We start from the raw sequence: 25413 nt of genomic DNA on the forward strand, positions 1-25413 counted from the left end.
AAAAAAAATTAAAGGCGACACCAAATGTGGAGAATGTTTGGATTCGATATTGGAGAAGGGAAATGAAATATTCAATTCCCTCATAAGAAACAAAAGCAGAGGATTTTTAACATTACCATCACAAAAAATTAATAGCTTTCTTCACGATGTTGAAGCCACAATAATATCAGGTGTTTTTGAGAGGGAACTTAAAAGAAATTGCTTTCCAGTAATTTTAATCAAATTGTCAAATTTTTCTCCCAAAAATATTGTAGGTTGTGAACACCACAAGGAAGAATTGTCAAGAGAGGCACTGAGGGCATATTTGATCTCTAGATTGAATATCTGCTGTGCTAAAGAGCATAATGAAAGAAAATAAAAATTAAAAAAAAAAATACAATTTTCTGTGAGTCAAATTTCGAAAAATCTGAAAATATCTGTTGAGATGTGATACTCTCATCAGCTGTATGTTTTTTTTTAGATTTGATTGAATATTTTCAAAAAACTACCAGTATCATAATTGATGATCACATTGTTTGAAAAAAAGAACTCTTTTACACACTCAATGTAAAAGGTTGTAGTAAGCAATTAAAGTATATCAGAAGACATTTTGTATTTGTATTCTAAAAGACACTAAACTACTTTCATACAGTCTGTAGAAATTCAACCATGGTGTTCTCTGAACATTACGGTATTTTACTTTTCGTGGGAACCTGAATATAAAAGAAATCCCATCACAAGGAAACTGGAAGTTAATTTACCACTAGTAAGGATATTAAATACAATTTCACCTCAGACTGATAAAAAACTAACTTAACTTTTGAACGGTTTGACGTAGAAACATGAAAAAAACGTTTGGGGGCTATTACAGATACTATTTTTTGAAAAAAAAAACACTGTGATTGCTCGATAGATGGCTGGGGAAGGCACTTCAACTTTTTTTTAAATTTTAATTGGCATGGGGGTCAAGTGTCAAATTGGTCTATCAGTGGTGACCTGCACATGCAATCATAGCAGAAAATATGACTCAATGAAATCAAATTAAAATAATAATAATGGAAGATATTTGAATTAAACTTTGTTCAATTTATGCTGGAACTGTAAATTTCAATAATTATAAATACAGAAATCTTATAAACTTTGATATACTTTTACAGACAATAAATAGTTCACATTCTTTCTGAACCAAAGAAGTTATTCAATACATCTGATGATCAACGGAAGGTAATTGACCATCTTACATCTATTGTAAATTAATAAATTTTGCCTTGTAATTTCTCTCAAGTTATTTGCAGAACCCAAAGGCTTGCATGACGAGTTTAAGGTGGGACTGTAGTGCTATTTCTCTTGAGTGATTTTGTGTACTTAACGAGATGTGTATGTATAAAAAAATCAATGTCCTGATTCATGAGTAGAACTGCTAGGTGTGATATACATACATCCATAGTCACTATGAGTAGATGTATTTTGGTTGAATATCTATTAGAAAACAGCTGTGTTTCTACTCATTACATTGTTCTTCGTATATAAACCGCTTATTCCAAATTTTATGCATCAATGAGGAAACTTTTTTATTATTAATTAAAAAAAAAACGGTTAAAAGTTGGTGCTTATCAAAATGATCTCTTAACAGGTAATCGAAAAGTTCGACAAAGAATTCACTGAGAATATTTCTTTGTAATCTAGTGAATTATTCAGTTTTTCCATTCCAATACCATACCAAAAACATGTATTCAAGTATATAATCTTTATACTTACCACCTGTTTTGTGGAATTCATTCCGATAAACAACCAATGTCAACTACATAATAACATCTGCTAACATTTCTTGAGTTGAAATATCAAGAAATTACGCGAAATTTCTTCAAAACTTTGCTTGGGTTGAAACTTCAACTAATAATTCACCAGAACTTGGACACTTATCTTTCAATTTAATACTGACAATTCGTCAATAACACTTAAAACACAAAAATTCATTAACTCACTTTTTAAGTTATCCTAAAATCACAGTAGGTATGAAAATGAAACATGAATGTGGAATTAAATATAAATACAAATACACCCTGTGTGGTCTTATGATTACAGTTTACTGCAATGACTGCTTGCGCCATCTGAAACGGCGTTGATCTCTGCTAATCAAGTTAGCCATAAATTCCTCATTTTACCCCAAACTTTTGCAGGTATGAGTAGATGCACCAGGGTTTTTAGACATCTTAATTTTATCCAAACCTTTCTTCCAGATTTGTTGTTTGATAGATTATTTTGTTTTTCGTATTTTTCCCCACTACCCTTGATGAATTCTCCATAAAATATTGTATTTAATTTAATCATATTGAAACTTTTCTAACAATTCCTAACTCACGATTTGGAAAAATGCTTCTTCCGAAAATTGAAGAGGGGCAATATGTTTCAAATTTGATATTACTTATATTACTTGGGTTCTCTTTCGCGAATTGAACATTGAACAAGTTTCATGCCGACGGATTCTATCACTACGTGTTTTATGTCTAAATAATTGCTTTACCTTGATGAGAGACTACATAAAATTTTGATTTTTTTCTAGTAAAACTGAATTGATTATTAATTCATTGTAGTGACTTAAATTCGAATTTAATTTTTTAATTTTCTAATTTATTCAGAAAATGAAGTTTTTTACGTGCAATAATAATGTTTGTTTCTCCTCGGGAGACTTAATTGAACATTGGCATAGGTTAACCTTGGATGAAATTTGATTCAAAAGTGCTTCAGATATGATTTCCACTCACCTGACACTTATCAAGTGTACAATTAATGAAAAATCATGATTGGGATCACTTTTACATGAGCTGAATCACCCCTTCATCAGGCTTTTGAATGTCATAAATCATCATGCGTATCCATTCCGTTGAGAAGTTCATTATGAAAATATGGATCCCTGAAATATTTAATGATCTCGATTAATTTTTCATGTATAAACTTTTAATTCCTGAAGCAATAAGGGTGATATTTACCCAAATATATTGTTTTTGAACATGAGTGCTTTCTTTTTCCATTAAATTATTGATTCTAATTATTTACATCACAAATTGATTGTAAAGTTGACGCTTTTCGAAAAATTATACGAACACCATCATCTGGTCAACGGTAAAATTGAAGGAATTGGATTTAAATATATAGCTAACTTCAGCTTTATATATATATATATATATATATATATATATATATATATATATATATATATATATATATATATATATATAACATAATAACTGTGATACGAATAAAATAGGTAGGTAAGGTAGGTATTTCATTTATCATATATGTGTATATACATATATGCATATATACACACATACACACACCCACATATATAAACATACACACATACATACACATATATAGACAAGACACGCATATAAATTCCTTAGTAAAAATATGGAACAGGCGTCGAAGATAACACTAAATAATAGTAAGAGGAAAAAAATAAGTAAAATCATTGCTCAACGGAAATCATCTTCCAGGAATTCATCACAACTATAGTGACATTTTTGCAGCAGCAATTGCTTTACTCTACCATGAAACATTTTATCAGAGGTAATTTGTTTGATCTGCTCTGGTAATTTATTATACAATACAGATTTATGGCATTATACAAAGGGGACTTTTCGTTGACTTATGACTTGGAATATGCAAAACATCACCATGACGTGTGTTGTAACTGTGCACCGTTGTGATTGTTTCTAGTTCATGGATGTTAGATCTAGCAAATCCTATTCATTTAAGAATGTATATGGAGGGAGCCGGTAATAATTTTTCCCTAACGAATACTGGTTTACAGCTGTCTCGGTGTTCAATGCTGAAAATTAGTCCAACAATGCGCTTTTGTGCTACGAATACTCTGATGAATTCATTACTGCAACCCCATGCTATGATATTGAGGGATATATGTGAATATGCCATAGCAAACTAGATTTCTAGCAGACCGGCTGTGTCCATGCATGATTTCATTTGCCTTAAAGCAAAGAATGTCTTGTTTAATTTGTTGCAGACATCTTTTATTTGCAGATCCCATGATAAGCTTTCATCCAAGTAAGTTCCTAAAATTTTTACTTCGCTCCTAATCTTTATTTCGTCAATAGTTTGTAGGTCATCTGGAACATTATTTTTCCTATCATAGAAATTTACTATTACAGTTTTTGTGGAGTTTAATATTAATCTGTTTCGCTGACACCAGGAGCTAAAACTATCGATTATGCATTTTACCTTACTAAGCAGTACATCAATATTTCCCCCTGTAACTGTGATAGTGGTATCATCCGCAAACATGGTAAGGTGGCAATCTTTCAGATATTCTGACAAATCATTTGCATACAACAAAAAAAGCAATGGTCCAAGCACTGACCCCTGTGGCACTCCAAGCTTAACGTTGTTGCACCTTGATCTAACATTTTCACATTTTAGTCATGGTACGCCCTTTGAGGTAAGATTCAATCCGTTGTAACAAGTTATTCGGGAACCTAAGTTGGATCAGTTTTGCAACTAGAAATTCAGGAGACACTGTGTCAAACGCTTTTGTTAGATCAAAAAATAAAGACATTACAAAATTATTCGAATCCACTTCTTTGTAGATTTAATTCAGTAAGTGATATGTTGCAGTTTCAATTGATTTACTCTTTCTGAATCCATGTTGATCTTTGCACAGTAGGTATATTATTTTCTGCCAAATAATGCTTAATCCTATTTGCGACTATTTTTTCAAATAATTTAGACAGTGAGCAGAGCAAAGAGATTTGCCTATAAATTTCTACTACCGAGCGATCGCCTTTTTTGAAAAGAGGTATTACTAATGCCTTTTTGATTTATTCGGGAAAGTATCCTTGCAAAAAAGATTAATTAAATAAATAAGTCAAAGGGGTAATCATCCCTTTGTGCTTAGCACCTCAGATTCGCTTATAGGATCATTTTGGAAAGGATGAATTATATGGTGATTCCTTGAGACTGTACAAGGCAGTGACATATTTTGACCAAAGTTTTTTTCAGTTGCAAATTTGGCAGCATTTGAGAAATTGTAAGCAAACAATTCTGTTATTTCATTTAGGTCTGTAATTTCTTGATAATTTTTTAAAATACTGATAATTTTGTTCGATGATCTACTCTTCCTTCCTAGTTCATTATTTATAATGTTCCATGTTGCTTTGGTCTTATTGTCTGCATTCAGAATTTTGTTGTTGAAATAATTGATTTTAGCCTCTTTCAAGTTTTTTTTATGTTCTTTTCAACTGTTTTGATATAAAGTTAAACTTCTGGCATCTGCTTCCTTAGAAGCTTTGATATTTCTAAACATTTCTCTCAAATTTTTTCCCTTCTGGATAATATCATTTGTAACCCAGGATTTAGAATGATTTTTTTACAGTGAGACATCTTTCTGGGCATATGAGACATTAAAACACCAGGAAACAGATTCCAAGAAATATGAAAAGCTGACATCAATCTTCATATCATATAATTGAGGAAACCAGATTATACTATTTAGCCTTGTTTTGAATTCATTTATATTTTCAGGATTTAACTGACGCTTATAAACTATTTGTTTTTTATTTTCTTCCTTAACGTGATTTTTACTTATCTGAAATGTAAGAATATGTGACAGATGGTCTGCTATATTTGGTTGTTTTAACTTGCATTCATAGTAATGATCTGAATAGGTAGATGTCATGTAGTCAATGCATGTTCGGCTTGTGTGTCCATTTATATTTGTAAAAATCCTAGTGGGCCCTAAAAATTTTATATTAAGTTGGTAAGACTGAGTAGTTACTGAGTAGTTTAGTGTTACTATCTTTTGGTGCTAGGTAATTTATGTTGAAATCTCCACACAATATAGTAGCTTATGTTTCAATTGAGAGAACTTATAAAAATATAAGTTTATTAGTTTTGCGTGTAACTCATTAGTAACTAACCCTGCGGTACATTTTTCTCAAAAGTTGTACAATTGTAGGGTTGGTTTCCTACTATTTGGAATTCCGTCGTAGTAGCAACACTGGATACCATATGACATAGATGAATAAGAAGAAGAAGAAAATGGAATCGAAATAGTTGAGTAGATATTGCGCCTGAACAGGAAGCATCGGCCAATAAAGAAGAAGAGTGGTTTATAGGTCGATGTTTTTCGTTATAGTCACAGTATTTTGTAGTTATCATTTTTCATGTTACTCGTGCACAATAGTTTCTAGTACTAAAAAATTGAAAAAAAAGCCTTTGACACTTTTAATCATCGGACCGGACATTAATAAGTGATTTTTGTCCTTTTCATTTAATTACCCGGCATCCTTGAAAAGTAGTAAAAACCTTTTCGATTACTGAAATTTGTAAAAATAATGTGTGAGAATTGGGATGATGATGCTCCTGTGGTAGCTACTGTTATTCCATCATTTCGACGACCCGGAAATAATGACGAAGTTTGGTCTGGCAACACATCTAATAATGATAGACCTTACTATCAGAGGTCCAAACAATATAGTAGGGGTAGAGGAAATTTCAGAGGTAATTCCAGAGAAGGTAGGTCTGATCGAAGAAACGGACGAGCTGGAGACAAATGTGAAGAACTAAGGGTTAAATGCAGTTTTGTTGGAAAAATTATTGGTATGTTTCATAATATTTTCTTATTCATAAGTATTCTGATAGTTGAGAAAGCATATAACAGACCAGTGTGAAAACAGAAATGGTCTGATAGATAGAAATGGTCCCATGGATGAAGTCACGACATTAAATTTACTTCAAGTAACAATTTTGAGTAATTGACTAGTATAAAATGTTTAATTTTATAAATAAAACATATAGGGTTCTAATTTATTTCTACATATCTATATCGAAGATTGCTTTTCTGACATTTCTTGCATTTCCGAAAATGTTTCTACTATACCCAAGTACCTTGCCTCAAAAATAGTTCAAAGGAAAATCACTGAGGAATAAAAGTGACAAGTTTTCTATTCCTGTCCACAGTTCTTCATTTTTCGAGAGATCTTTTTCTTATTTAGTACCTTATCTGCTAAATAATATGCCCTCAGAGTATCATAATTTATCTGCTCCAACTCTGGAGAAAAATCTCGAAAGAGGTTATCCTACATGGGCATCTGAATTCAATAAATTTTAGCATATTTCAGTCCTATCAGTTTGTTTGTATCATATGTTTTTTACCTGTTTTTGTTCTGGGTTGATATTATTTTAAATGTACTTGGTCCTTTTTTGTGTAATTTTGTATTTTATGACACAATAAATACTTATTATTATTATTGTAATACCAGGAATTATAGTTCATACAAAATGATAAGTTACAATTTTAAATCATCGATTACACTATACACTATGAAATGTTCATATTAGCATTAACAACATATCTGATGACGCCATTGACAACATATCTGATGTTAACATTTGGACAATTTTAGATTGGAATTGAAAAATTTGTGTTTTTTTTTTCGTTCTCCTCTTGTTATTGTACAATAATTGTAAGTCACTGTTGTGAACAATAGTCTTAAAAGCAGTGGCGGACCCCTGTCTGCAAAAAGTTTAAACAGTTAAATAGATGCTGCCAAGAGTTTGTAGAGACACTAGCTACAGAAATCTGTTAAATAACTAAAAAGTTTCACTTTTCTTTGTATTCATAAGTACCAGATTTATCAGACAAACAATTATTTGCACCATATAATAAAAAAAATTATAATACTAGAAAGTCAACTTTGCTGGGAATGTCAATCCACAGACTGTCTGGATCTAAATCAAGCCCCTTTTATATGAGTATCCAATTTAATTAATAAATTAACAACTTGCATTAGAGACATGTTGGTGAAGGAAATCAGTATGGAAAAACTTGATTGACGAAGCTTTTTATTCTACAGCCAAGCTCATGTTAATTGAAATAAAGAGGGGTCGTTTCGGTTAATGCATTTTTTTTGTTATTGTATCAATGAGTATTTAACAGATTCTGTATAATATAAGAGTTGATGTCTTGATGAAATTAACAAGAAATTATTAAGTAAATAATTTGTTCTATACCTGATAACAGGTTGCGAAGATTCATTTGAAAGGTCTGTTTTATTATGAAAATGTTTAGAAAATGTAGTTTTTCATTATCAAGTAATCATTTGATCAAAAGCTTTTATTTTCTAATACTGGGTGAATCAAAAATAGAATACAATTTTTATGCTGATTTTTTTTGTAAAGAAACGCCCTATATATTTTTTTGATTTCCTTCTGAAAAGTTATTTTTTTAAATATGGAGTTACACGAGTATATGCCTAGTGGTTTGAGTAAGTGACACCAAAAAAACTGTAATGTTCCAAGGATTATCTTCTGCTTTTATAATCCCTTTCAAATGCGGTGTTAATTTGAGGTTATATGCTTACTGTCAACAGTATATGTCGATCGCACTCTGAACAATGAGTCATGCGAAAAGAGGAGAGAGAAATGTCTGTCCGAAATACGGTTAGCCAGCCCTGTGGGTTTGAGTGGGGAGAAAGGGAAGCCAGACAGACTGATGTTGTGCGTTATGTAACATAAGATGTTTTTTTTGAAACGTTATGTCATTCAATACTTTATTTGCACTTTGTAATTTTATAGGTAAACTGAGCCCAAAATTTTTGGTATTCGATTGTAGATTATTTTCCTGTCAGGGTTTTCAATACATTTTATAACTTTTTTTGTATTCAATAATAGTCTTTACTTTATCAAAATTGAGTTGAAGTTTTTGCTGAAGAAGTTCAATGTTAAAAATAATATATTTTTTTAAAATATTTTTGTTATAACTTTCGAAGCGTCAGATATTTACCCATACAACCTCATATTTTTAGAAAGATCTTTTCACGGAAAAACCAAATGTTAAATGAAATATAGGGTGTTTCATATTACGAAATCAAGAAAAAATTTATTTTTAAGTTTTGATGCACTCAGTATTTTCAAAACATCTTCCGAACCGTACATTTCAAATGGGTTTTCTTTGAAAATAGGGACTGTTGAATATATTAGCTTTTTGTCCTATAACTTTTGAACGGCTATATACAATCCAACATTTTCCAAAATAATTTTTTTTGACAGAAACCGAATATGGAAAACAATATGTCATTGCATTTAAAAACTCCAACTTTGATATACCACACTTCTAATGAGTTTCCTGTAACTTCACTATATACTTCAAAACACATTGTATATGTTTGTACATTTAAAAGGGTGGATATTTTCTGGAATGTATCAAATTAGTAAAAGCAGAACTCTGAGCCGTGTGTGGCTGCTGCAGTCCAACTGTCAGGATTCCCAGTTTATTTTTTATAGAAGTTTCTTTTCTTTTGAAGCATTCACCTTCACATTTTTTTGTGAACTATGACTGGTTTACTGTTCAAAGTGTTGATCAAGACCAATTCATGTTTTTGGGAGATATGGCGTCAGGAGAGTAGGTTTCGGCAATTGCTCTCAAAGAAACAATTAATAATTGTGGTAAAATTAGTAGTGCTGATTTGTGTCAAATTCCTCTGCATGTCAAATATGGAATTTGTGTTTCAAATGATGAAAAATATACAATTTCGTCATGTGAGTGTTCCAAAATACTATCGGAGAGGGAAGATTTGAATATATCCAATTTGTTGGTAGAGATCATTTTTGGTAGTGATAAGTGTTGAATATCACTATTCCGTGAACTACAGAATGAGAACACACTATTGAGGAAGATGGTTGAGCACATGACCGAGAGAATAGAATTAATGAGTTTCAAAATTGTGAAGGCCCTGGAAAATGATCTGGCATTCAAAATTATGATAACCACACATCTAGGAATAATGTATAAACGGGATACCGTGATACATGCCTAACATTTTTCAATGAACTGGGATTCATGACTGTTACATCAATTTTCATTTTTCACCCATTACATGTTATGTTGCATAATAAAAATCTTGAGTAGTCAAAATTTAAGAAACTAAGATCTGATTATCAAATTAATGGTTTTTGACATAGACAAACGTTGTTTCCAGTCAATCGAACCGGCAAGTGGAACGAAATTAAAGTTGCGAGAAAAAAGTTCTACAATATGAAAAAGTATTGTGATTCAAGATGGATCAAGGCTGTCCAGAAAAATATGTTCTGACAGTAATACCTAATTTGAAGGTAACATCTGAGAAACCAAAGTTATTATCAATTCATACAGATTTATATAATTTAAGAATTGAACTAACAGAAAATTGAGAATGAATCTTATTGAAATAGGTGAAACATATATGCAAAAAAACATTTTCCACTTTTCAGTTGATAATTTTTCTAAGTATTGAATTCAAAAGTCACTGAATAAACTTAATTTTCTTATAATTAGTTAAATCATTGAAAGTTATTTATCTTACTAATTCATAAACCATGAACATGTTTGTAGATTCAATTTTATTAGTTGGTAGCTTAGTATCCAGAAATATATGAGTGAGAATTATTAATTTATAATGACCAGATAATCATTTATCTTTTTTCACTAGGAAATAATGTGTGAAGAAAACCTTTCACATTTCAACAGATGTAGAACATATGTTGAATCAATAATTGATTTTTTTAGGTCGTGCAGGAGCAAAAATTCAAGAATTACAATCTGAATCTGGAGCAAGCATTCAAGTAACCCAAGAAAGTAATGGTGAAACAACACTAGTTAAAATTTTTGGAAATGATAGCACAATATCTAAAGCTAAGGAACTCATCGAAGAGTTAACCACTGATTCTATTAAGATAGTCCATGCTAAAGACCTTCCTCAAGAAACAGTAGAGAAGAAACAGCCTATTCTTGACTGGGCAAAATTCATGCAGGAATGTGATGAAGCTGAAGCAGCTGAATGGGCAAAATATCCTCCAATCAGAAAACAGTTCTACAAAGAACACCCTGAAGTAATGAAGATGTCAGAATCACAAGTGGAAAAGTTCCGTGAAGAGAACAATAATATTGTGGTTGACAGAACTTTCAAAACCGAAAATAGTGCTCCCATTCCAAAACCATGCCCTAAGTTTGTTCATGCATTCCACGAATATCCGGAAATTCTTAGAGAAATCGAGAAGGCCGGTTTTGAAACTCCGTCTCCAATACAAGCACAAGCATGGCCAGTACTTTTAAGTGGTGAAGATTTGATTGGTATAGCCCAGACAGGTACAGGGAAAACGTTAGCATTTTTATTACCAGCGATGATCCATTTAGAAGGACAAAATGTTAGTAGAGAAGATAGAGGAGGGCCGGCAGTACTGATAATGGCTCCAACAAGAGAACTAGCCCTTCAAATTGACAAAGAAATCAAGAAATATCAGTACAGAGGTATCAATTCGTGAGTACACTAAGTTATAGTAATAGAAGGTATATTAATCATTCTTTTTTTTTTAAAGGGTATGTGTTTATGGAGGAGGTAATAGGAAAGAACAGGTTGCTGCAGTTACTCGAGGGGTAGATATAATCATCGCTACTCCTGGAAGGTTAAATGATTTCCATGAATCAGGTTTGTGAAACAATTTTCAGAATGTTGTTGAATCCTTAAAATCCTACTTAAGTTTTGATATTTTTGACAATTTTATTAACAAAACTAATCAATACAGTTTATTGTATGATTTTCTCTATAAAAGGATTTCACGGTTTAGTTTATGCTTGAGGAAGCTATTGTATAGCGAAACACGTGTCCCGGTTTTTGTAAAACCCTTTTATAGTGAAAATCATACAATAAACTGTATTGATTAGTTTTTTAATATGGATTTTCATCAAGTATCAAGTTCAATTTTATTAACACTAATAGTGAAAAATAACTGTATTACAATAGGATACTAGTGGTGTGTATTTTCAGATCTATTAGTATTTTTGATCAGGAGTTCAAAAATTATCAATTGTATTTCAATTGTGAGATTTCCACTTTATAGTTTACAAAACTACGACATGTGCTTTGCTATACGATAGCATCTTTGGGCGTCACAAGTATGTGTAAGAGTATTTTGACCAAACAGAATTAAATAACGCCCCTTTACTGAATATTTTTTCAAATGTGGAAACTGGTAATTAACTGATACATGAGCTCATAATTTCATTCACTACATGTTTATTTGAATGAGTTTGTACTCTCTTATGTTGATGTTGATCGATTCATATCAAATTCTGGTATACGTTTTTAATATTAATTGTGTAGGTAAAACACAGGTACTTAATATTCAGCTACTTCAAATAGTAAAATATATATAAAGCATTGAATATGTAGATTTTAGTTAGTATAGACACTCCTAAAGAAACTATTGTGTAGCAAAAGACGTTCTGCGTTTTTGTAAAACTGTTTAGTGACAGTCTCACAATAAAGTGTTTCTTGAATATGTGAATGAAATTGTTCAGAATATCGGTTATGGCAGTAAAAGTATGCTCATTTAAATATTTATTTATTTATTATTATTTTTATTTATAAACGGGCGAACCCCTCTTTCCACAATATAGACAATATACAATATGAGAAATAATATTAAAAGATACTAATATATATATATATATATATATATATATATATATATATATATATATATATATATATATATATATATATATATATATATATATTGGCATTTATTAGGATTTAAGAAAATACCATTTGATTCAGACTATTTTCCCAAGGAATTAAGGTCTTCCTGTAGTTTGTAACAATCACTTGGTTTTGTAATGTTTGTATATAATTTTAAATCATCAGCAAAAAGGAGAAATTTACAATTTCTGAGAATGGTACCAATATCATTAATAAAGATATTAAATAACAAAGGACCCAAAAGAGATCCCTGTGGAACTCCTGATGTGACAAGTACAGAATCTTAGCAATATATGGCTGGGTTTGCAGATCAAACGATAATTTGCTATATTTTACCAAACCCATATTTTTGTAGGCTGGAAATCCTTTGGACACTTTTATATTAAGAAATTGACCTCTTGGAAAAGATTCATATATTAAATAAGACAATATCTCGCAACGTCTCTCACAATTTTTCCGTTCATGTCATCAATATCCTTTGTAGGTTTAGAGGTGGTTTTATTTATAAGAAAAATTACTTTAGTTGGTGTTGGAGTTTGCTCGAAAATGATTAATTGGTAGGTGTTATTCCACATAAATGAAGTGTTGATAAGTTATTCAGAAGGTCACTAGTGAAATATGCATCGCTTTAATATGTTCTACATTACAATAAGCATGCTGCTTACAAAATTGTTATGCCCATGGCAGTGGGATATGTTATTTTAGGTTGGTGTCTAGAACAATTAAAAAAAAGATACAAATATTTTGAGGCTCAATTTGTTTAGCATTTAATAGCTCTATTCTTAGCATTGATATCAGCTGTATTTTTACTTCAGATGCATACTTGAGTTTGGTTTCAGACGATTGAATTCTGTACTATTCAAATGGTAACCCAGCTAGTCGGAAGTGATACTTCTTCAGATGTTAAACACATCCTTATGTGGTATCATAGAAAGATGTGCGTGGCTTGTTTTGTTTCTTTTATATTACAATGACTTTGAAAATTGAATTGAAACCAAGCCCAACTACTTGCCTTGCAGTGAAAGACAGGAGATGAATCTCGATGTCGATGCTTGACTGTGCAATGCACTGCCTTTAGGATTTTTGTTTATCATTGATATTTGGTTTGAGTCTTCTGTCTACCACATAGATTGTGTCTTCATGAAAACTGAAAGCAACTTTTTATTTTTCAGATGAAAACACTTTGTTTTCATTTTTTTTCTGATTGAAAAGGCCGTTACTTGATTATACACATTATAAAAAGATAATTAATCTTCATACTGAATTGAACCCTAATATTTCTAAACTACAAGGATATTTCCTTTGTAAATGAATAAATAAAAATAAGACAATTAAAAGGAATATCTTGTGGGTACAGAAATAAATGAATGGATATCAATGATTTTGAATACACTATTGATTAATAGTGAAATGGAGGAATACTCATTGTCTCGTATCATAGAATAATTACTGTTGAGATTACCAGTAAAAAAAGCTCTTTGAGAAAGTTATAAAAATACATGACTTATTTAATTGTCTGATGAAAATGAATTTTTTTTTAATTTGATATTTCTTGAGTTTTTGTAACTAAAATAGAATATTAACCGAAACACAATTTAATAAATTACTACTCTTTCTGTTACTTCATCATTTTTTCTTCAGGAATTGTGAATGTGAAAACCGTCACATATGTGGTACTGGATGAGGCTGATCGAATGCTGGATATGGGGTTTGAACCTCAAATTCGTAAAGTCATGTATTGCATAAGGCCAACTAGACAGACTGTTATGACAAGTGCTACCTGGCCTTTGGGTGTTAGGCGTCTTGCCCAATCCTATATGAAAGATCCTATTCAAGTATATGTTGGAAGTTTGGATTTAGCAGCTACCCATACCGTTACACAAGTTATACAGGTGATGGAGGATAACGAAGATGTCAAAATGGATGCAGTATGTTAGGAAGAAAAATTCCTGAAAGCAAGTTTTTGAACTGATTTGTGTTTTTCAGGTTATGGAGTTTGTTCGAAATCTAGGACCAGATCAGAAAGTCATTATATTTTGTGGTAAAAAAGCACGAGCTGACAATCTTTCTACAGAGTTTGCGCTGTCTGGTATTCAATGTCAGGCCATTCATGGTGACAGGGATCAGTGTGATAGAGAACAGGCCCTGGTTGATATCGCCAATGGTACTGTTCAAATACTAGTAGCAACAGATGTGGCATCAAGGGGCTTAGATATAGATGATATAACGTAGGTTAATTTTAAATTTAAAAATAATTATTTTAATCTATTTGTTAATAACATAATTACTGATTTTCAATTGTGTTATAGGCATGTACTGAATTTTGATTTCCCAAGGAATATAGAAGAGTATGTGCACAGGGTTGGCAGAACAGGTAGAGCTGGGAAATTGGGTGAGTCAATAAGCTATTTCACAAGGGCTGACTGGGCACAAGCTAGGGAACTCATTAAAATATTGGAGGAAGCTGATCAGGTAAGTTATTTTCAGTTTAAACCAGGTGCCCTAATAGTGCGTATTTACTCAGTATATCGATGATGCTAATTTTTCAACGTTCTTGGAATCACATATTGAAAAGTAAGGTCACATTGATCCTTAGTTTGCATAAGTTTCAAATTCCAAGAGTAGAAAAAAGTCTCGTTTCTTGAAAATAGTTCATTATGCTGTATCACAAAAAAATACATATTTCAAATGGAGCAACCATTTTATTTTTCTGACATTGAAATGATGTCTTGGTTTCCGACTCTGTGCTGAATAAACAATTTGAATGAAAATAGCACACAAAGACATCAATAAATACACTTACATACATGTTCAAAATGTCTTCCACGCTGTTAATACAATTTTTGAATCACTTCATAGTGCTGAAAAATTATTTTCAAAAGTGCCTTTAACTTTCATATAAGACTTTTTATATACATCAGCATTATCGATATATCAACACTAGGCATAGTATCTTACATTTGAGTGAATAATAAAAATAATCTCCCATCAGTTTGTACCTGAAGAAATCTACCAGATGGCGGATAGGTTTGACGAGATGAAGAAAAGAAAAGAAAATGACCGAGCTAGGGGTGGTGGAAGTAGAGGTGGCAGAGGTGGTTCTAGTTTTGGCGGAATGGGTCGACGTTGGTGAAAAAATAATTTGATGGGAATATCATTTCAGGTTCTTGTAACCTTAATGTGATTTATGGGTATATACTGTTGAGATGTACTCAAAATATTTTTCATCATTTGTTAAAGCATTATGTCTCATTAATTTATTGATAGCATAAGTTGATCTACCAAGACTAAATCTGGCAAAATATAAATGACTATATTATAAAATAAATTCATTACACTTGTACTTTCAGTATCAAAAAAACACATGTTTTGACCTCTTTGTGAATATACTCATACTATGATATAGCTTTGTCACCAGTAGTTATTTATTTTGTTCATTTTAATACAGAGAATGAACGAAAACTAGAAAACTTTTTTTTTTTCAGTATAAATTAGATTTTTTTATTAATGGTGGATTTGTGACGGTATTATTATTTTGTATGTTTTTTGGAATCCATACAGTTATATTTTTGAATTCACTTGAGTGATTTTTGAAATGCATAAACAAAAATATTTTGACTTTGTTAATTTTTTTACCAAAAAATATCAGTGAATTGTCTTGAGCTATGCTAACATACTGTATAGTATGTTAGGAGTAGAGCATAAAACTGCACTGAAATTCTACATAGCAGTTACTCGAATCTACTTCAATTCATCATTGGGAATGAAAATATCTTACGGGTAACAGTGTTATTTCAACTGGAATACACAAGTAGTAAACCCAATAAAAATAATTAAAAAACTAACCTGACATTCAAAAATTAAATGAAATTTTGTTTTCAAACCTGCCAGTTTTTTAAAACAAGTACCAGGTGTGGCTAGAAACAACTTACTTAGCTATCTTTTGCATTTTGTTGAACATATTATTGTTTCTTAACTTTTTTGTAGAATCTCTTGATTAATTTCTATACTATTTTGTACATAATAAACACATTCGTTTGAATATTTCATTTTTATTACTTATATACCCTTCTGAAGTGATAGTTGACTTTGCTTCATCATATTTATCACATAATTTGTATCTTCTTCTTCTTTTCTGTCGTCATCCTTATACATATCAAGTTTCTGGCCAGCAAACTCGTAGGCACCCTATGGATTAGAGATCAATATTAAGAGTGTAACATTACAATTTTATTATATACCTTTTTCTTTAGGCTCTCATTGAACTTAATTACATTCACAGACTTGAAACAACCTGTTTCATTCTGTTCTTTGTAATTTCTTATACAGCAACAAAGACTACATAGTTGTAATATCAATGCAAGAGGGTAAGCCAGGAAAAATATTAGATTGAGACAAAAAACAGTTTTACTGCAAAAATGAAGTTTGATAAAAATGTTCTGATCATAGAGGCAGTAATTTACTTTGGTAAAACTCTCACTGTTCTCTTGTAAGTATAAGGATCAATGGGCCAACCTCCAATGTCATATTGAACAGGAAGATGTCTAAATTCTTTCTCTTGGTAGTGATCTAGTGGTTTGGGTAAATCTACTAACATTCCTAAACCAACCTCTGCCATTTTTCTCGAACAGAACATTCCAATAAGACCCTTGATTATACCTACAACATAGTTTCAATTAGAAAGTTATAATATTGGGTTATAATAAATTGTCTAAGGACAATGAAAAGCTTCAAAATCGGTGATACATCTTAATTATTTGTGATACATTCAATTAACTTACTTTTCTCGCATGAGAATTGATAATTAATATAATTAATACATAACTACTGCAATCATTCCCTGATCCATTCTACACTAAAGAGGTTCCAGCTTCACCAATTAAGTTCTGTGATTTGTTTTACCATTCCTACCTCTTACTTACCTAAAAACATCAGTAGGAATATAATTCCCAAAATGACGAAAAGAAGCAAATACCAAGGATTTTCCCAGATATTTTTTCTATAAAAGGGATCCATGTCATCGAGTTTTTTACAGTATCTTTCATTTCTATTTCTGTACCTAAATATTAAATTGTTTTCTTGTGCAAATACATCAGAATATGATAGAACAAAAATCAACAAAATTCTGCAGCAAAATAGCATTTCCCAAAATTAAACTTCAAAAACACTGACAGCATACATACTTGTCAAAACATTTGAAAATCTAAAAAAATTATTGATAGTCAAGAAGCTAGTCTAGAGAATAGACAATATCAACAAAGGATTATATGAATAGTACTTACACTGAATTATTTATTCACTTTTTATATATATGTTGCTATGTTATATTCTGTATCAATAATTTATTATAATTAGCAGTTAGGTTTTATTTCAAATGATCATTAACAATTGTATACTATCTTTTTACTTTGTATTCAGTGCAATGTGCATCTGTACTCTTTTTGACCTGTCATAAATGCATTGAATGCATAACATAATTAAGAAATTCTGTCTATCTGTTACAGAATGTAAGTATCAGATTCATTCTATAAACACTATACATTATGAAACCATCAGTGAATGTAAAGAATAAAATGTGAAAAATATGTGTTTTCTTAAAAGTCCCAAATTTGCAATCCCAAGTACAATTTTTTTTAAGAACCCTGATCAACTAACGGTCTGTGTTGACCGCTGTCCAATTCTAAAGATTTAAATATCTATAAATTGATGGATGTAGCCCTTACTAAGTGGTAGGAGATTATCATGAAAAATGATATAAAACTTTCTGTTTTTTACTACTTTCAATTGTAACTGCAGTTTCGTCCTATAAGGACATTTTTGAACAATTAGAATAAACTGAATAATAGAGGTCCTTAATGAAAAGAGAAATGAAAATTTCTGTGTTTTTTACCACTTTTATTTGTAACTAACGTTACTGCAGTTTCGTCCTATACGGACATTTTCAAACTTATACAATAAACTAGCAATGATTCATTACATTTGCCATTATATACCACCCCTGTAGGTACTAATATAAATAGATGTACCTGACTTGATTGAGTACCTGAATTTACAGTTCACAATGGGGATGTGCCAATTTAATAACCAGAGAGTAAATTATAATCAAATCGATTTAATTTTGTACATATGTACAAATTGTACATAATTTTGTACACAACATTCAAAAACTTTTTTAATACTTAGGTTGTTAATATTTAAAGGAGTTGTACCGCGACAGTATGCACTCGCAAGGTTATATTCATCAATTGAAAAATTACTTACTTCAAAGTCCTTCAACCATGAGTCTGTTACTGACAAAAACATTGGTTGCTGGCCAGCAAACTCTGCTTGCTTCTTATAGGTACTTTGCATATAAAATGAAGTTTACATTCGTTTCGTTAACATTGTCAATATTTTTGCTATCTATAAAAAATTCATGCTATTCCTTTGAGCATCCATATAGCGCCTGAAGTCAAATCTCCTGAAACCTACTCCTCTGGGCCAAAATTCTGGTGTATATAATTTTTCTTTGTGGGAAAAGTTAGCCCCCACCATGAAACATTTCAGTTGGTTTGAATCTGTTTGCAGCTCTTGAACTGTGACATCACCATTTTCTTCCCCTTCTGTTTCCTCCAGGTGAAGCTTTTTCGATATGAACTTTTTTATTTGGGCGTCGTTGACGTTTCTGGTTACTCTGTATAGATATAACCATACTTTCGGATTTGTAGGCTGTTAATTTATGACTGTCGGGATGGAAAGAATCATTTGGGATTGTAATGTCTGTATTGCTAGGTTTTCTACATACATTGAACTCGAATTTATTCTGATTATGTGTAATGGTCAGGTCTAGGAAATTAATCTGTTTCTCTAATTCAGTTTCCGAGTGTGAACAGTATGTTTCTATTAAGATTTATCGTAAATTGATTCAGCTGTCGTGTAGTACCTCTGAAACAGGCGAGAATATCGTCTACATATCTTTCTACCTACATATGTTTTTACCCAGGTCGGAATTACTATAGTGGTCTCCAAGCTGTTCATAAATATGTCTGCTGAAAGAGGACTGAGGGGTGAGCCTATTGGTAAACCTGAATCCTGTTTATAAAATATGTCGTTGAACTGTAAGTAACTCTAATCTAGGCATACATCGAAAGCTGCCGGAATTCCAAAAAAAGTGGTAAAAAAACCTAGAAAGTTTTATTTCTCATGTTAATATCTGGTTCAAATTTGGCTTAATGAATAACTTGTATGGGATGTTCTAAACATTCTTGTCTTTTTTCTATCAAGAATCCTGAAAACTGTTATTCTATTCCTTATACCTTTTTTTTCAACGTATTTACTGTTCATAAAGTTGGTTGCGTAAAAATAAGTTATATTTTTTCTAAGAAATTCAAATTTTAATGAGTTTTAACAGTAAATATGTAAGTTAGAGGACACAAAAGAAACTCGATGTATGAAGTATCTGTTGATTTCCACACTGACATTCTTGAAAAAACACCATACATCATGGAATATTACAATCCTGTGGGTATATTGTGAATTCAGGGTTCAAGACTAACAGTAGCGTCCTTATCCAGTCATAGGCACTGGGCAAATCTTCATGAAGCAGATATTGCTGTGAAGTTATAAGAGATGATTTTATATTTATTCAGAACATTAAAATATAAGATTTAGAAAAACATAAAATTAAGGAGGCAAAATTTTATTCATGAAAAAAACTACATAAATTCGAAAAAAAATGACGTTGATGATTTTTTTAAGACTGGAATCTCTAATTACATCATCAAAATCTAACGAGTAGGTATTAAAAAAACTGAGGTACATAAATGCCTTGGAAGATACCAAAGAAGGGATTAAAAATGACATAGGACACTTTTCTTGAAACTTGAATCTCTAATTGGAGCATTACAATCTAATCAAAACGCTACTTCATTTTCAATTGATAGAACAGAGGAGCTGAAAGCCAATATTGTATTAAAATCGAATTTTTTCAATATCCATTTTAATCATTTATCCTCGGAAAGCTCACTTCTACAGACGCAACTGTCACTGGTGTACCAATAATCAGAGGTAATCTGATTTCAGCACCGAAATAATATCGTCGTTTCCTTCATATAGACGGCTAGCAGAATAATTGGAAGAGTTAGAGGACGTCATGGGGATACCCGAATATAAATATTAAACACAATAACACTAAGAAAATGGTGTGGGCGAGTCGAAGTTGTGGTGATTGAATTTTCAATTCAGTTTGTATTTTATTTTCAAACATAATATGCAACTTATCATAATCAACCATAATCCCACAATCAAGTAACACTTGATTGTGGGATTTTTATCTAGATAGTTTACAGAACCGCAGTCAGTATGAAAATGTTTGATAAAGCTTTTGTATAGGGAAACTCGTTTTCCCTTTACAAATCAAGAGATCAAATTGATCCTCGATTAAAAAGTTTTGAGTTCATCAATCCACAAATGTCGTTCTTCTAAATAAGGCAATCCGCTCTTTTCTTGAAAAAAAAAGACTAGCCTTAAATATTTCATTTGGAAATCTAGCCGAGAAACTAGTATAATTGATATAAACTATGGCATATATAAAAATAACATGGATCACATTTTAGTTTCATCTAGAGCACATAAGAACCATATGTGTTAATTTTTTTTCCACAAGCATTGGAAATACTACCCCTACTCTTGTCGTTCACTGCAATATATTTGTTTGAAGGTGGTTTACGGTGTTTCATGGTAAATTTCAATAGTTTGGACTTTCATTGTCTAATATGATATAAAATGATCTGAAATCCCTGAAAGAATCAATAAAATTTAAAATAGCTGAAAATAACAATTATAATAAGCAAAAAACCCTGAACTGAAATTACAATAAAACAAAATACAAGCAACAATTGAAAATTGAATACTTAAGAAGAAATAAAAACTAAAATATTTCAAGCCAAGTTACTTCACGACGTTTCGATTGTTAGTATCCACAATCGTCCTTGCAATCGAAACGTCTTGAAGTAACGTCTTGAAATATTTTTATTTCTTGTTAATTATTCAATTTTCAATTGTTGCTTGTATTTTATTTTACTGTAATTTCAGTTCAGGGTTTTTTTGCTTAGTATACTTAATTTCTATTTTCAGCTATTTTTTGAAATTTTATTCTTTCAGGGATTTTATATCATATTAGACAATGGAAGTCCGAACTAATGAAATAATATATATTGTTACGCTGTCGGCCGGTAATGTACCGCCACTGGGTGCAGCAGGCCCACGTCACCATGGCAAGGATTACTAAACCCGTAAGCTTCTACAAAGGGTGAGGAAAGCTTGAAAAGTTACTGACGAATATATGAATGTTCGTCCTGATGAAATATGAGGACATCGATGAGTTTGCTGAGGAGCTTGAGATAATTAACAAAGTTATCAGGTAAATGAAATACGTGCAATAATTATATAATGTAAAGTTGTTATATGAATAATTAAATAAAGTTTGGGAAAGAAAGGTTTTGGCTTTCTATTTTTCCATCATTATACAAAAAATGTAGTTAGCTTTCAAAGTACCGAAGATAGCAATTAATTTCGAAATAAACTTTTTACAAAGATCTGTACCTAGATCATGTAAAGAAGTAACTTTTAGACACAAATTGAAAAAAAGGCCTCTCGAAACAACTACTTTCATATATAAACATTGAATTACACGAAAAAAAAAACTTTTGAAACGACTACTTCAAATGAACAATGAATTAGACAAAAAACACTTCTTCCTATTCAGTTTGTACTCCAAACATTCGGTATAGAATTGATTCAGATATCATTCACAAGATTGCTATACAATATGATATATGATAGAGGTAAAAATTTCACTCACGTGGAACACTGACATCCTCAATGGCGAACATACGATGTTTCGGAATAAGACACTTCTCTTATTGCCTCTTCAGTACCAATCTGTATAACATTACGAGATGTACGCCATTGATGACAGTACGTTTTTTCCTCATAGTTTGCTCATAAATATTAAGGAATTTCTAGAATTTAACATCCAGTTACAACTCGATGTAAGTTATTGTGAAGTCATTTAATTATTTTTTTCTACGTTTTCTATATTTATTTACGGGCAAGCCCATTTAAAGTACAAACTACAACGTTAAATTATAATTAAAATGAAATAAGATAAAGTACTGAATTCTAAATTGCAACTACGAATAATAGCTTAAAATGGGGTAAATTTAAAGTTTAAAAGGGGTTAATTTTAGAGTATAAAACGACAAAAACAATGAGCGACAATAAAACATATACCTATACTACCTTAATTTACAATAAAACATTAAAGCACATTATTCTGTAATTGAGTTTTAAAATGATGCAATGAGATGTTAAACATTTTAAGATCAACGTTACTATTGTCTTATCCTAAGATTCTTGGAATACAGCTATTGCATGTGTGGTTCAAACGGTAAAATGGTACATAAAATGTTTGTTGCTGTGTAGTTGAGTGGTTTTGAACATGTAGATACATTTTTTCTAGGAGTTTAGCACGTCTGAATTTGCTGATAATAATATTGAAAAATGAGGTTTTAATAATTAGAAGTTTTAAATCATCTGCAAATAATAGTGCTTTGGTGTGCCGGAAGCAATGAATAATGTCGTTTATAAATAAATTGAATGAGGCCGAGATGTGACCCCTGAGGAACACCAGAGGTTACTTCGAATAACGTAGTGATAATTTGTATTGTTTAATGTTTTTGAAATGAAAATTATTATATACGCAAACGTTTTAGAAAAAGCATTGGTAATCTTACTAGAGATTCAAGTAGTATATTTGCTACGTGTCCAAAAAATTGTAGTCATTAAACTATAGTGATTCTCACTAAGTACCCTACTGACTCCCTTTCTTGTAAATTACAAATTCTCAACATCTTCCGTTGCTGAATGTATTTCATATAAATTATTTAATTTCTTTCCAGCTTAGATAGGATATTGTTTATATTGAAGGATATTTTACACATCCTTCCTATGTACTTACACTATAATAAATAAAAGAAAAACACCAAAATATGGACTTCTCATTTTTCATCCCTGGTCAACAATTCCCGAAAAAAAAAAAAAACATTTTCCAAAGGACGTAATTGTGAATTGGCATCAAACCTAAAACCGATTTCCCTCTTACCAACTCTGGTAAAACCAAGGAAAAAAATTGTTAAAAAATGAATGCTTTTCTCAGTAGTAACAAGTTGAACATGTGACTTGGCTTCAAATAATCTAAAAGTATGAATAATGCCCCGTTTGCATTACAAGTGACAATACATCTCAGTATCAAAGATGATGCAGTGTTTGATGATCCCAACAAAGTATTTCACTGCACGAATCATGAAATACTGTTGCATAAATTGAAAATAAATGAGTTCTGAGAATGCACTCAGATAGTTTCTGCCAACAGATTTCCAAATCTCGTTTGGTAATTTATGGGATTTCTCAGGGTTCGGTCGATTGTTGTTCCTCTCATACATGAATGGTCTATCTTTCATTAATATTGAAGGTGGATTTATACTTACTTTATTTGCTGATAACATCACAATAGCGCGGCACTCAAAGTTCATTCTTCTCAGCCTCAAGAACAAACTAGTGAAGGGAACAAGGTTTTTTTTTTGATGTGGTGGATGTGATGTGGAATTTGTTTCTGGAAAAAAAACCTTTCGAGTTCCAGTAAATGCGGTATTTGTATTGAAATAGATTGCCATTTGATATATTTGTAAGGTGAAACCCCAAGAATGTTGTAAATCCTTATATTTTTTCCCAAGAATTATTGGCATCATCTTTCATCTTTATTTTAGAAAGTGTGCACATGGAGAAACGACTTGACTACATTGAGGTTACGTTTCCCATAAAGGGGGCACTCTTATATGGAACCTGATAAGAACATGGGTCTGATTAACCAAAAATCTCCATGTGAGCTACCAAAGGATTGGCGTGAAGTATTTAGAAATGCCAGGACGAATCCCAAACCATTCAAAGTTGTCAACTTTCGACAAGAAAAATTCCGGGCTTGGACCAACTTTCTAGAGCCTAGATACAAAAAAAAATGCCCCTTCGGTACCAGAGCTGTCAGGATCTTCCAGACTGAAAAGAAACATCCTCGCCTCGTGTTTTTAAAGCAAACATACTCCGGCCAGTTCAATAGTTCTGTCTTGCCATTGACTGGCTCAAAAGGTTTTGAATGAATCCGGCTGCGGATAAATTCTATACTTCTCTGAAGAAAAATTAAATAAAGAAAGTTTCTGACATTATTATTTTTTATTGATATTAGCTTTCTAGAAACAATGAAAAAACGGGCTAGGTCCCATCTGCCATAGGACATGGCCTGTTTTTCCCCTGCGACTCGCAGATGGCATCTAGGGCCTTCTTACATTCAAAGCCATTCGTATAGATACCAACGATTAAGAAAATCTAAGAAAAAACGGTATATCATTAATAGAGTATGGCCAGAAGGTTTTAAAAGTTCAAAATTTGATTTCTCACGAATTTCGTTTTTGTGACAAAGCCCGATATTTCTCTGTGGTGTTCATATAATAGTTATTTTCAGCTATTCATTTCAATTTCATTGATTCTTTCAGGCATTTCAAATCATTTTATATTAAACATTGGAAATCCGAAGTAATGAAGTTCACCATGAAATATTATCAAACAACTATCCTGAGAGACTTTTACCTTCCATAGCTAAACACCTGCCATTATATATTTGCCTGGTGTAATATTTATTACTATATACATATATAACAAAACTAAATATTTGGCAATATCAATGAGTTTTTCATCAAAATATTGTCTTTGAAAAATACACATTCGATTCTGTCCTTTGATGCCTTCTAAATATGCCAACATTACAGCCTTTTCCCGGAATTGATGTGGAACAAAAAGATATAAA

The 25413-nt window shown here is 31.4% G+C and overlaps 2 protein-coding genes across 3 annotated transcripts; one reads left to right on the forward strand and one right to left on the reverse strand.

The window, feature by feature from the left end:
• Positions 1 to 6148: 6148 nt before the first annotated feature.
• Positions 6149 to 16557, forward strand: LOC111511963 (probable ATP-dependent RNA helicase DDX43). The gene is made up of 7 exons (XM_023168043.2): positions 6149 to 6597; positions 10544 to 11294; positions 11353 to 11462; positions 14157 to 14443; positions 14502 to 14743; positions 14825 to 14987; positions 15508 to 16557. The coding sequence occupies exons 1-7, from the start codon at positions 6333 to 6335 to the stop codon at positions 15646 to 15648; spliced, it is 1959 nt and encodes a 652-aa protein (XP_023023811.2). The 5' UTR covers positions 6149 to 6332; the 3' UTR covers positions 15649 to 16557.
• Positions 16552 to 17709, reverse strand: LOC111511964 (uncharacterized). Of its 2 annotated transcripts, none has more exons than XM_023168045.2 (4): positions 17491 to 17709; positions 16979 to 17174; positions 16757 to 16925; positions 16552 to 16703 (listed from the first exon to the last, which is right to left on the reverse strand). In XM_023168045.2, the coding sequence occupies exons 1-4, from the start codon at positions 17558 to 17560 to the stop codon at positions 16575 to 16577; spliced, it is 564 nt and encodes a 187-aa protein (XP_023023813.2). In that variant the 5' UTR covers positions 17561 to 17709; the 3' UTR covers positions 16552 to 16574. The 2 variants fall into 2 exon arrangements, with proteins under 2 accessions (XP_023023813.2, XP_023023812.2); XM_023168044.2 differs by having other exon boundaries at positions 17438 to 17702.
• Between the last annotated feature and the right edge of the window lie 7704 nt (positions 17710 to 25413).

This window comes from Leptinotarsa decemlineata, unplaced genomic scaffold (genome assembly GCF_025532065.1).
Source record: "Leptinotarsa decemlineata unplaced genomic scaffold, Ldec_3_MD MMD2_tig00001393_RagTag_RagTag, whole genome shotgun sequence".
Classification (NCBI taxonomy): domain Eukaryota; kingdom Metazoa; phylum Arthropoda; class Insecta; order Coleoptera; family Chrysomelidae; genus Leptinotarsa; species Leptinotarsa decemlineata.

Bases quoted from the DNA above. Each gene is read 5' to 3' on its own strand.
- LOC111511963 (XM_023168043.2), top strand. From the start codon at position 6,333: ATGTGTGAGAATTGGGATGATGATGCTCCTGTGGTAGCTACTGTTATT. The intron at 11,463-14,156 runs GTTTGTGAAACA...TTTTTTCTTCAG, and splicing joins AAATGATTTCCATGAATCAG to GAATTGTGAATGTGAAAACC. The intron at 14,988-15,507 runs GTAAGTTATTTT...ATCTCCCATCAG, and splicing joins TATTGGAGGAAGCTGATCAG to TTTGTACCTGAAGAAATCTA.
- LOC111511964 (XM_023168044.2), bottom strand. From the start codon at position 17,657: ATGCTATTTTGCTGCAGAATTTTGTTGATTTTTGTTCTATCATATTCT. The intron at 16,926-16,978 runs GTAAATTACTGC...TCATTTTTGCAG, and splicing joins ACAGTGAGAGTTTTACCAAA to TAAAACTGTTTTTTGTCTCA. The intron at 16,704-16,756 runs GTATATAATAAA...TCTAATCCATAG, and splicing joins ATGAGAGCCTAAAGAAAAAG to GGTGCCTACGAGTTTGCTGG.